Source organism: Dama dama, chromosome 33 (assembly GCF_033118175.1).
Source record: "Dama dama isolate Ldn47 chromosome 33, ASM3311817v1, whole genome shotgun sequence".
Taxonomy (NCBI): domain Eukaryota; kingdom Metazoa; phylum Chordata; class Mammalia; order Artiodactyla; family Cervidae; genus Dama; species Dama dama.
The window spans coordinates 28,359,564-28,372,044 of record NC_083713.1 but is presented as its reverse complement, the minus strand read 5'-3'; the positions used below and the strand labels follow the sequence as shown (position 1 = coordinate 28,372,044).

At 36.0% G+C, this 12,481-nt stretch overlaps 1 protein-coding gene across 1 annotated transcript in view; it reads right to left on the bottom strand.

The window, feature by feature from the left end:
• Positions 1-12,481, bottom strand: part of TLK1 (tousled like kinase 1) — a 164,901-nt gene that overhangs the window by 80,324 nt on the left and 72,096 nt on the right. Inside the window, exon 3 of the mRNA XM_061135624.1 lies at positions 4,562-4,633. Coding sequence (XP_060991607.1) covers positions 4,562-4,633 — 72 coding nt within the window. The remainder of the gene's footprint in view (positions 1-4,561; positions 4,634-12,481) is intronic.

The window sequence follows — 12,481 nt, the reverse complement described above, 5'->3', positions numbered from 1 at the left end:
AAACTTTTAAAAACTGTTGAGGACCGCAAAGAGTCTTTGTTTATGTGGGATATAACTATCATTTTAACATTTTAGCAGTTAAAACTAAAGACACCAGAACACACAAGTACACAATCAATAAATCATCAGAGTAATGATGTCATCACAAATCTTACAGCCTTTGGAAATTTTCACTGTAAACTCATGATGAAATGAAAATTTAAAAGCCAAGTATGTTTTAGCAATACTATAAAAAAGGCAAATAATGTCTTTGCACTATTGTGTGCCAAAACCCACTAAGTCTTCATCTTCAATCTGACCTCCTTCTGGAGCTCCAGAGAGCCTCCTCTGCTTTGGTCATTTCACAGGTATTCAAACTCAGCACTGTCCAAAATCTAATTTATTACCTTCTATGCCAACCCATTCATCTTCCTTCTGTGTTGTCTATCTCACTCAAAGACATTATCATTCATCTGAAGCTGCTGCTGCGAAGTCGCTTCAGTCGTGTCCGACTCTGTGCAACCCATAGACGGCAGCCCACCAGGCTCCCCCGTCCCTGGGATTCTCCAGGCAAGAACACTGGAGTGGGTTGCCATTTCCTTCTCCAATGCATGAAAGTGAAAAGTGAAAGTGAAGTTGCTCAGTCATGTCCGACTCTTAGCAACCCCATGGACTGCAGCCCACCAGGCTCCTCCATCCATGGGATTTTCCAGGCAAGAGTACTGGAGTGGGGTGCCATTGCCTTCTCCGTCATCTGAAGCTAACTGTCTATAAACAATCCGAGGTTCCTCCCTTTCCTTCTCTACCCTCATTCAGTCATCAAACCCTACTTTTAAAATCTAGTGGAATCTGAGAGCTTGTTAGAAATGCAAACACCCACTCCAGACCTGTAAGAACCCTTGGTAATTCACTTGCACATTAGAGTTTGAGCAGCATGGCCCTGGGTGGTTACACTATCAATAGTTAAGAGAATCTGAAGAAGGCAGAGTCCAAAAGACAAACTTGAGAACACTGTAATTAGAACTCCCACTTGAAGTTTTCTCTCTGGTTAAACCTTGGAGTTTTGTAAAGGCAGCAGCATTCCTAAATGATCCTCCCAACTTGGGTTTCATCGTCCTCTCATTCTATCCTATTCACTGCCCCCTTAAGGAGCCTTCTTCATCTCTACTTGTCTTGTTTCCCTTCTTGTCTATCATCTTCTAAAAAGAAGTCCAAATTCCTTACTATGAAATACAAGGGTATTTAAACTCTGACTGTGCCTATCTTTCAGCATTCTTGCATTATCTTCTCTATATAAGAAGTCAGAAAGTCAGGTCAATCCCTCAGGCAGCTTGTTTTTGTTTCCTTCCCCAAGCTCCTCAGAGGAGCTAAAGGACAGTTAGGATTGATAATCACTGCTCTACATGTTGAACAAAACCATGCTGCTGTTGTTCCATCGCCCAGTCATGCCCAACTCTTTGTGACCCCATGGACTGCAGCCCGCCATGTGCCACACTTCCATGCAAAAGCACATCCTAGTACCCCTGCCTGCTATCTTCTCATTCTTTGTCCTTGTCCTCTAAGATGAACCCACAGGCTTTCCTAAGGACTCAACTGTCATCTCTTCTTTGAGGGAAGCCCTCTCTTTCTTCTTTCCCTACCTCTCCCCAAGAGGCAGATGGAATTAGAGGTTTCTTGCTCTTTCCTCCCATAGTACCTTGTGCTTACATCTGCTGTAGCACAGCCCACACTGCTTATGTAACTGTTTGTCCTACTAGACACTGATCTCATGTGAAAGCAAGAACTGTGTCCTACTCATTTTTATATTCTCTGTGCTTAGACATAGAGGTTAGAAGATAACAGATATGTAATAAATGCTTACTGAAAATACATTTTTGGAGACTGTTGAACAGCCCCAGAGTGATGTAAAATAAAGCAAAACAAGACTGATGCAATTTCTTTCGTACAAGACTGGACAACTTCATCACAAGAAAACCCTTCTTGTTTTACAACTTTTCATTTAGAAATAAAAGGCAAGCTCATGTATGAAGTGATTCATATATAAACTACAATGAAAATTTCAGCTGAAGTAATCAACCTAACAGCAAATATCAGATGTTTTCACTTTTAATAGTAAAAGGATAGATGAAAACGAGAGGTTCTTAGTGTCTGAAAAACAGTACTGGGAAGAGGTTAGAAACCAGGGGGATATTATTAGTAGGCTAAAATCTTCATAAATACTAAAAGGAAGTAAAATGTTCAATCAATGAACCAAAAAAGCAAGATATACATATTATTTATATTATAAGGTGGAAATAAATAGCAGGAAGAAAAGCTAAGAAAATGGAGATCAGGGAGAGGTAAGGGTGGGTGGTAGAGAATGCTATTTAAAAATAATTAATAATAAAACTTCTAATGCTGTCTATAAAAACAAAAACTATTATCTTAAAAAATAAAAAATGTTATGGTTCAGGGGATGGATTACCAAAAGAATAAAATGACATCAGCAGACAATGGAATACTACATAAACTTTACTATTACGTGTACTGGGTAAAAAAGAAGTACTTCTATCCTATAGCTCTTTGCTCTCAACAACTTTACTTCATGACCTATATGAGAATCTGTACTGTGATGTATATGAAGTATTACCCCAAGGGAAATCATTAATTGAGCCATCTCATAGTGAAGCAAAATCTTCCAGACAAATCACTTCTTAAAAGACAAACCCCTGCCCCCAAATTTCCTTCTTCAAATTTTAAGGAAAACATATAATCTGTAGTCATTTCCAAAATATTATGCCACTTAATCATTATTTTGTAAAAATTCCAGATGCTGAACACAAAACAGCAAAAGTCAAAAGATTTTGAAAATTTTCTACTGTGACCCCAAATGTCAAAAGAAAGCCAAGTACATCCAACAGTTACCCAAATTGTATTTCAGTACAAATACGATTAAGGTCTTAAAAAAACTTTTTTTAATGTAAAAATACAGCCAAAAGTGAGCCTTAGAATTCTTTGACAGGAGGTGGTTATTTTCTTTCAAACTGATTCTTTTGGAAGAATTCAAATATTGCATCTACAGCTTATATTGGGAATATGGGTACCCAAAAAGAAGACAGAACTATATAACCATTACAGGTGATCTAACTTTTCCTGTTTTTCTATTTAAAAAAAAAAAAAAAAAAAAACTATCAAAAACACCAGGTCTAGTGAACATAAAAGAGAAATACCTAAAATTATTTTATTACCCTTCATAACATAAAACTCTATGAAAAAGGAGGCATGTGAAATTACTACAGAGACCCAAACCTGTGGAAATATCAAGAAATGTTCCAAAATTCAAGAAAACATTCTTGATATAGTTTTTGAAAAAATGTATTTGACAAGATCTAAACCTACAATTTTTCAGGACTCAGTGTGTATTAATTTGGAAAAAAAAAAAAAACAACTAAACTGTGATAATCTGGTGCTACAGGGGCTACTAACGCTTACCTCAAGGGAACCTACTGCAGATAAAGTCCCGTCACTTGCACAGTCCTTTCAGCTGCCTGCCAGTTGTCTCTGTGGAAGGGAAAGCCTGATGAGTGAGAGCCCTATGCCACACTCCTTTGGAGTGTCAGGGTGCCTGCACAGAACTCCACAAAACTGTCTACCTAGAGACTCCTAGATGCTTTCAATAAAACAGGGCTTAAAAAGATGCCGCTGTTAATATTCTCCTTCCACTGAACACCATACTAAATGGCTAAGAGTAACTGGGTGCTAATGACCTATTGGTATTATTATCATGGTGATAAATCTACACTAAACCAAGCAGAAAAAAGACTAAAAATGGATCGAACAGAAATAAGTTAACACTGACAGGGGAAATATACATACACACACACACAAATGTTGAAAAGTAAGTGACAGAACTCTGTAATCTGAGAAGAGGAAGTATTACAGACTTTTATTTGCAAAAAGTGAAGTTGTAGCATCAACAAATGAATGCTAATACCCAAAGAACCTCCTGTCTAAATATTTTTTAAAATGCCATCAAGAACATCATGCTCAACGTGAACTATACCATGGATCCAAATACCTACTTATAAAATTCCATGTATTTTCTTAGTGGGAAGAGTAAGTGGGTAGGAAAGGAAGGAATTTTTCAGATATTTTTAAGCATGTAAAGTGAAAACCAACAGCATGAAATCCCACAAGAAATTTCAAAAAGAAAACAAAAAAATGTGTATCTGTATCTCATAAAGTTTAACAAACCTTTATTCAGGACCAAACTAAGAGGGAAGTATAACAAGAAATAGTAGAAAACGGTGAAGAAACAACATATTACAAAAATCATGTTCATCTCTTAGAATGTCTAACAACTTAAGAACATCTATACCATTAATATAAACGTTCATCTACATAACCAAAGAAATTACATTTTCTTTCTAATGTCAAATAGTCTTCAGTCTAATGCTATGCTTCTAAACCAGGATAAAATGCTCCTACAAAAAACAAAGATTAACATTTAGCACAAGTATTAAAGAAGGAAAAAAATTAGTTTTAAAAAAGGTGATTCCAATTTTTCCTTTAATAGCGACATTTTTAAAATGAAGTTACTTACCTCTGATTCTTTGTCACTCAAAGATCCCAAGCTTCCAAAACTGTGATTAGAGCTTTCATTATTTGTTGAGGCCTGTGAAAGAATTTTTAAAGGTAAAAATTAGAAATGGAACATATTACAAAGTAAATAATCTATCTTTATAATTAAAAATATAATTCCTTTAAATAAGGAAGACAAATGAAGTAAAAATAAGAAACATTAAAAAAAAATAAACACCAACGTCGTAACAATATAGTTTAGAATGTTTTATCAAATCAGGTTCTGTTGTGTTTCAGGAACTGACTTTTTAGTTGATTTTTTAGATTATCAGATTCAGGAGCAAAAGAAGTGAGATGTTATTAGGATAAAAAGGGCCTTAGAATTACTTCCCAATAAAAACTAACCTAATGCTTCCTTTAACTAAAAGTATTATTTGTGTTCCTTAATTCCCATCACAATCTTATTAAATTCTATCATATCTCATCCTTACCCCTTTGCCTCTTCATATAAACAAACTGGTCAATCTTCAGTTTCTCTTTGTTTGGGATTAGTCTTTTAAAAGAATCTTATATTAACTTGACCATTTTAACTGCTTCACTGAAGAGTTTCTAAATTTCTTTTACAATATTCAGGGACTGTGACAGTAATGAGCTATCACTCTGTCAGATAACATTTTCTATGTTACTATATGTTTCTATGATGCTTATTATTTTGTGGACTTTTTGGAAATATTAGTACATTAGATCAATGTCTTGCAGGAATGTTTAGACCAGACTAGAGCATATATGCCAAAGAGGACACATGAATGAACCTCATGGACAGGTAGGCCAGCTGATATCTGTATGTTTCCCTTCAATCTGTAAGAGTAACTATTAATCCTACCATTACAAGGTTGCAAATTAGCCTATAATTACACTAGACTGACAAATTTCCAACTGATGACTGATATGACATATTGCATATATGTCCAGGGCTATGCTGTAAAGGCTATTTTTAATATAAAACAACACTTCAACTAAGATTCAAGCACTATTTAGAGGAATTTATAATCTAATTAAGACAAGATTATCAAATTAGAAACAGGCAACACCATAAACAGAAATTAAAGAATGATAAATTAGAAAGATTCAGGGACAATGGAACCAATGGCAATGTTTCTGAGCATCCTTAAACACCCAAACCCACATTTACAACAAAACCGGGTGACAAGGAATCTCCATAAATTTCCCTAAAATAGTACATGGGAACAAATCGCCAACAGAAGCTGCACTGTATGAGAAGCAGCAGAAGGAAACACAGTGTCTGACCCATCTGAGAAGAGAGACTCCCCAACCAGCTCTAACTGGAAGGATTTCTGCATCTACCTGAAGTCTGAGGTTGGGGCAGTTAGCCTCTATGGACTCTATTTAAACTGACCTCTCACTAACAACATCACAATGAGTGTAAACTACTGAGCATGGAATCAAAATTGAGTGCATTGACTATAATGAATATAAAGAAATGAGAATAGTGGGGAAGAGAGCAAAGCCTTAGAAATCTTAGAAAGCAAATGCCACACTTCTGAAGAGTTCCCAAAAACAACAGCAGAGGGAGCTCTGTAAGAAATGCCACCCTATTCTCTCCGAACATCCCACCCTCGCCTTCTCCCAGAGTCCAAAAGTCTGTTCTGTACATCTGTGTCTCTTTTTCTGTTTTGCATATAGGGTTATCGTTACCATCTTTTAAAATTCCATATATATGCATTAGTATACTGTATTGGTCTTCATCTTTCTGACTTACTTCACTCTGTATAATGGGCTCCAGTTTCATCCATCTCATTAGAATTGATTCAAATGAATTCTTTTTAATGGAAGAGTAATATTCCATAGTGTATATGTACCACAGCAGAGAACAGCATTGAAATGAGTATACTATCAAGAGTGAAACAGATCACCAGCCCAGGTTGGATGCATGAGACAAGTGCTCAGGGCTGATGCACTGGGAAGACCCAGAGGGATGGGATGGAGAGGGAGGCAGGAGGGGGGATCGGGATGGGGAATACATGTAAATCTATGGCTAATTCATATCAATGTATGGCAAAAACCACTACAATACTGTAAAGTAATTAGCCTCCAACTAATAAAATGGAAAAAAAAAAAAAAGAAATGCCACCCTAAACCACAAAAAAGGAAGCAACAGAAAATGATGTAAATCAATCACATGAAATTATAAGGGGGAAAAAAGCATAAGACAGAATTACATTCTGATAATAAAAGCATACCAGGAAAATATGCCCACTAAATAGATGAATTTATAACCAACCATTTCAAAATGAGCTAGAAAAATGACTCAAGACATGAAAGAATAACACAAATCAGATGTCAAAAAACTAAGAAGGTAACGGAATTCAGGAAAGTATCAGAAATTGAAAAAAAAAAATTTCAAAAATGAAGATTAAACCTGAACGAACCCAAGAGAAAATATATACAACACATAATGCTTTAAGAGAACAAGAAGGTAAAAAGGAGGAAGAGTTTTGGAATCAAACAAACTGAAGAGATTAAAAGGGTAAGAGAAAGCAATCACTTAAAGAAAGTAATAAGGATCCAACATTCCAGTAACAGAAGTCTTTAAAGACCACCACCACAAGAAAACAAATTAGTAAAGACTATAATTTGAAAAAACTTTTTTGAAAACAAAAACCAAAATCTGAAACTACTGACTGAAGGAGCACCACGTACACTTAAGAATTCAGCCCAGAAGGCCAACATCTGATATTCCAAAGGCAACACTTTTACTTATGTCAGAAGAAAACAGAGCAACATATTTCAGATATTCAAGGAAAAAACTATGAATAAAGTATCTTATATTTGGTACAATTGATGTTTCATCACATGGAAGACACAGAAACTTATCAAAATGCCAAAAATTGGGAAACACTGCTCCCATGATGGCAAGCAATAACATTCTTGCTGACACAGATTAGATAAGTACATGGAATAGAGTATAAAATTTAACGGCTAAATGTATGCAAAATTTTAAAAAAACTATGGTATGGAAATTCATGGAAAGCCCAAGCAAAAAATTTTACACTATTTTCAATCATCTCTGTGGTCACTGTGATAGCATACACATTGTCGAGACTGCTGTGTGTGAAATACAGAAAGGAGTAAATAGTTAAATACATAAATTAATTATTTTTAAAACATGAGATTTTTACCTTTCAAAAAAAATATACACTCCACAGACCCTGCCGTCAGTAATAACCCAATATCTCTTATCAGAACAACAGTCACACAGACAACAATAAATTCCAGAAAAAAAGTATATAAAACAACTACCTAAAGGCACTTGAGCAATCAAAAACAAGCAGAATCTGGTTAGAAGACAATATTTGGAAGGAAGAAACAGAACTGGATGGGCTTCCTATTTCTACAGCTTTTGCCTGAGAAGACCCCTAGATTGAGCTGCACAGAGCAGCTGAAATTTGAATCAAAAGATGCAGTCTTACTGGTTTGAAAATTGGGAGTTTGAAGCTGCCACAGTTAACTGCAAAGTGAGAGCATACATACTGGAAAATAAAGAACCACAAAGAGAGAGAGAACCACCAAGAACTGTACGCATGTCTCTGGCTGGTCACTGACCTATGCAAGAGTGGAACAGATTCTAAGCATCCAGTAAGATTAAAACAAATGAACAGAGAGACATCGGCTGCCATCCTCTTCAGGAAGACACAGTTTAGATTTCAGTTCAGCCAAGTTAACTGCTTGCAAATACAAATAATAACCAAAATACTAACACTCTCCATAAAAACACACTAAATCCCAGAGTAACTACAATGTATCATTACAGTATGCAGGATATAATACAAAATTTCTAAGCATATGAAGAAACAAGAAAATGACACCCATACTCAAGAGAAAAGACAATCAATAGAGGCCAACCACAAGGTAACCCAGATATTAAAATTAGCAGACAAAGATCTTAAAGCAGCCACCTGTAAGCATGCTCAAGACAAGAAGGTAAAATAAACTTGTAACTAAATGAACAAACTGGAAATTTCAGGAGAGAAATAAAAATGTCAAAAAGAGCCAAATGGAAATACCAAACTGAAAAATTCACTTTCTAAAATAAAAATTCACAGTATGGGTTTAACAGAGAATGGATAAAGTATTGAAGACAGATCAAAAATTAGTCCAACTAAGAAATAGAGAAAAATAATGAAAAGCAGTTATCTGCTAAACACTATTAAGTAGTCTAACATATGAATTTGGAGTCACAGAAGGAGAGAAAAGAACAAAAAAAGTTTTTTTGAAGAAACATGCAGGAAATTCTAAACACTGGTGAAAGACATAAATTTACACACTGATGATCCCAAGCAAGATAAGTACAAAGAAAATCATGCCTAGGTACATCACGGTCAAACTGCTGAAAACCAAAGGAAAAAATCTTACCACAGTGAGGTATCACCTCATACCTATTAGGGTGGCCATTATCAAAAAGACAAGAAATAACAAGTGTTGGTGAGGATGTGGAGACAAGAGAACTTTCCTACACTGCTGGTTGGAATGTAAATTGGTGCAGCCACTAGGGAAAACAGTGTGGGGTTTCCTCAAAAAATTATAAAACTACCATGTGCATGTGTCCACACTCAGTCATGTCCTACTCTTTGTGACCCCATGGACTGTAGCCTACCAGGCTTCTCTGTCCATGAGATTCTCCAGGGAGAAATACTCAAGTGGGTTGTCATTTCCTCCTTCAGGGGATCTTCCTGACCCAGGGATAGAACCCACGTCTCCTGTATTAGCATGCAGATTTTTTTACCACTGATCCACCTGGAGAGCCTCCATATCCTTGCCAAGAACTACCGTATGTTTCAGGAATTCCATTTCTGGATGTTTATTTGAAGAAAATAAAAATAGTAACTCAAAATTATATCTGCACCTCAATGTTCACTGTAGCATTATTTACAGTAGACAAGACATGGAAGCAACCTAAGTTGTCTATCAATTGATGAATGGATAAGGAAAATGTGGTGAGTGTGTGTGTGTGTGTGTATATGTATATAAGAACACTATTCAGCCATTAAGAAAAAGGGAAATCTTTCCATTTGTGGCAACTTAGAACCTGAAGACACTATGCTAGGTGAAATATGTCAGAGAAAGACAAATACCTTCTGATTTCGCTTATGTGTGGAATCTTAAAAAACAATAAAAATTAAAAAACCCAAGCTCAAAGATATAGAGAAGAGATTGGTGGTTGCCAGAGACAAGTGGGGGATGGGGGAGAAATGGATAAATGGGGTCAAAAGGTACAAACTTCCACTTATAAAACAAATAAGTCTTGAGGATATAATGTACAGCATGGCAACAGTAGTTAATAATACTGTATTTGCATATTTGAAAGCTGCTAAGAAACTAAATCTTAAAAACCCTCATCACAAGGAAAACAATTGTAACCATGTATGGTGTGATGTTAACATCATGTGGTGATCACTTTGTAACACACAAATATGGAATCATTATATTGTATACATGTGATCTAATCTACATGAAATCTTACACATCACTTTTACCTCAATAAAAAACTTACAATTAAAAAAAATAAAATCTTGAAAGCAGCCAGAGAAAGATAACACATTACATTCATTAGAACAAAAAAGGATATGACTGACAGCTAGCTTGTCACAATAGGTATTGGAGGTCAGACTTCACCTCTGAAAATGTAAGCCAAGAGAACCCTGGACTGAGACACATAAGGCACAGATGAGGAAAGAGAGGCCTTAAGTGCACAGCTACACACTAAATAAAGACACTCAGCACTTTCTGTGCTAAACTAGAAAGGTGGCAGCCAAACTTAAACTCTTCAGGCTGAAGATTACAGAATTTCTCTCTAGGAAAACAAACCATCGTTTAAGAGACAAGACTTACGGAGACCAAGAATCAAACATCTCTCAGAAAAATGACCCAGTCAAGTCATCCTACTGAAGCAAATCCTGCCTACTCAAACAACACTTCTACTAAGTGTTCCAGTGCCTAATGTATAGATATGAAGAAGGCCCCGTTATCACCAGATATCTGAAAAATATAAACAAAAAAAATTTTTTTAACCCACGGGAAAAAGACAACCCAGGAAGCAGAAAAAAAAACTTCAAACAAAAATAAAACTTTCACTAATACCCTAGTAACAGCAAACTACGAAAATGAAACATTTTAAGAACAACCCAAAAGGACTCTCCCTGGCTGTCCAGCAGTTAATACGCCACACCTCCACTGCATGGGGAGCAAGTTTCATCCCTGGTTGGAGTCTAAGGTCCTACATGCTGCACAGTGTGGTCAAAGTCAAATAAATAAATAAACAATTTTTAAATTAAAAAAAGGAGAGAGTGAACGCCCACCCACCCCCACTCCCCCACCCCGCCGCAAAAAAAAAACAAAAAACAAAAAACAAAAAACCACTCCTGGAAATTAAAAACATGATAGCAGAAACACACAGAAAATAAACTGGATGAATTCAAAGATAAAGCTGAAGAAACCTTCCCAGGAAGAGAAAAAAGTCAAAGAAAAAAGAAAACTAGAGAATCTATCCAAGAGGCACTGTTCCAAATAAGAGTTCCTGAAAAAAGAAAGATTAATGAGGTAAAATTATCAAAGAAATAATTGAAGAAACTTTTAAAGAACTGTTAAACATTAGTTTCTGGATTGGAAGGACACACTTCTGAATCAAGCACACTGGTTCAAGGAAAATCTCTACCAACACACATTATAATGAATTTAAATGCCAAGGATGTGAAGCTTATAGAGAAGAATAAACAGGAACATCTACATAGATCAGGAATAAGAAGAGCACTGGAGTGCTCAGGAGTAACACGGGAAGCTAGAAAGCAATGGAACAATGCCTTCAAAACTCTGTTAAAATGATTTCCATCCTAGAATCCTACACCCAAACTAATAGCTCAGTGGGAAGAGGACAATACGCAAGGTCTCATACATCTGACTACCCATTTATCTGCTTCAACAAACAAAAGAATAAACCAAGAATGAGGAAAATAGGGCATTTAAGAAACAGGGGCTCAAACACGGGACAGACACAGAATGAATTCCCATGAAGATAAATAAGAGGGATTCCAGGATGAGAGGCACACAGAAGACACAGAGAGTAACTAGCCTAGATTTTAGAGGCTGTAAGTAAGTAAATGTTAGTTGCTCAGTTGTCCCCGACTCTTTGCGACACCATGAACTGCAGCACACCAGGCTCCTGTGTCCATGAGATTTTCCAGGCAAGGATACTGGAGTGGGTTGCCATTTCCTTCTCCAGGGGATGTTCCTGACCCAGGGATCGAACCTGGGTCTCCTGCACTGCAGGCAGATTCCTTACCTACTGAACTATGGGTCAGAGGCCATGCCGACAGAAAAATAAGAAGAAAACAGGTAAATAAACATATTTGAAAAAAGATTAATACGTATCTGCTAGAGATTATATGGAAGCTTACATGAATACTGATGAACTAAAGATATAAGTCAACTCTAGGAAAAACAAAAAGTTGTACAACAGTATTAACAGAAACATAATCATGGAATCTCACAGCTGTGAATAAAATTTACAGTCATAATATAAACAATGAAATAATGATCTAACCAAAAACTAAAATATATCTAAATTAGGATACGGTTGTGGAAGCTTGAGGGTTGGATAATATAAGTGTTACACCTCATCGTTTATAAAAGGAAGTCAATATCAAAAAAACTGAAAAACCCACAAAGAACTGTAATAATCTTATTGAGAAATATAAACATACAAAGTAAAACATATATAGTATAATAAAAAGCTATAGGTGAGAAATATTACCTCTATGAAGAATGAATGTAGGATTAAAAAAATGGGGCATGCTTCATCTAATTTTCCTTACAGGCTTTTAAAGCTCTGACCCTTGTATGTCTTTTTCCTTCTTAAGCTGTAGGA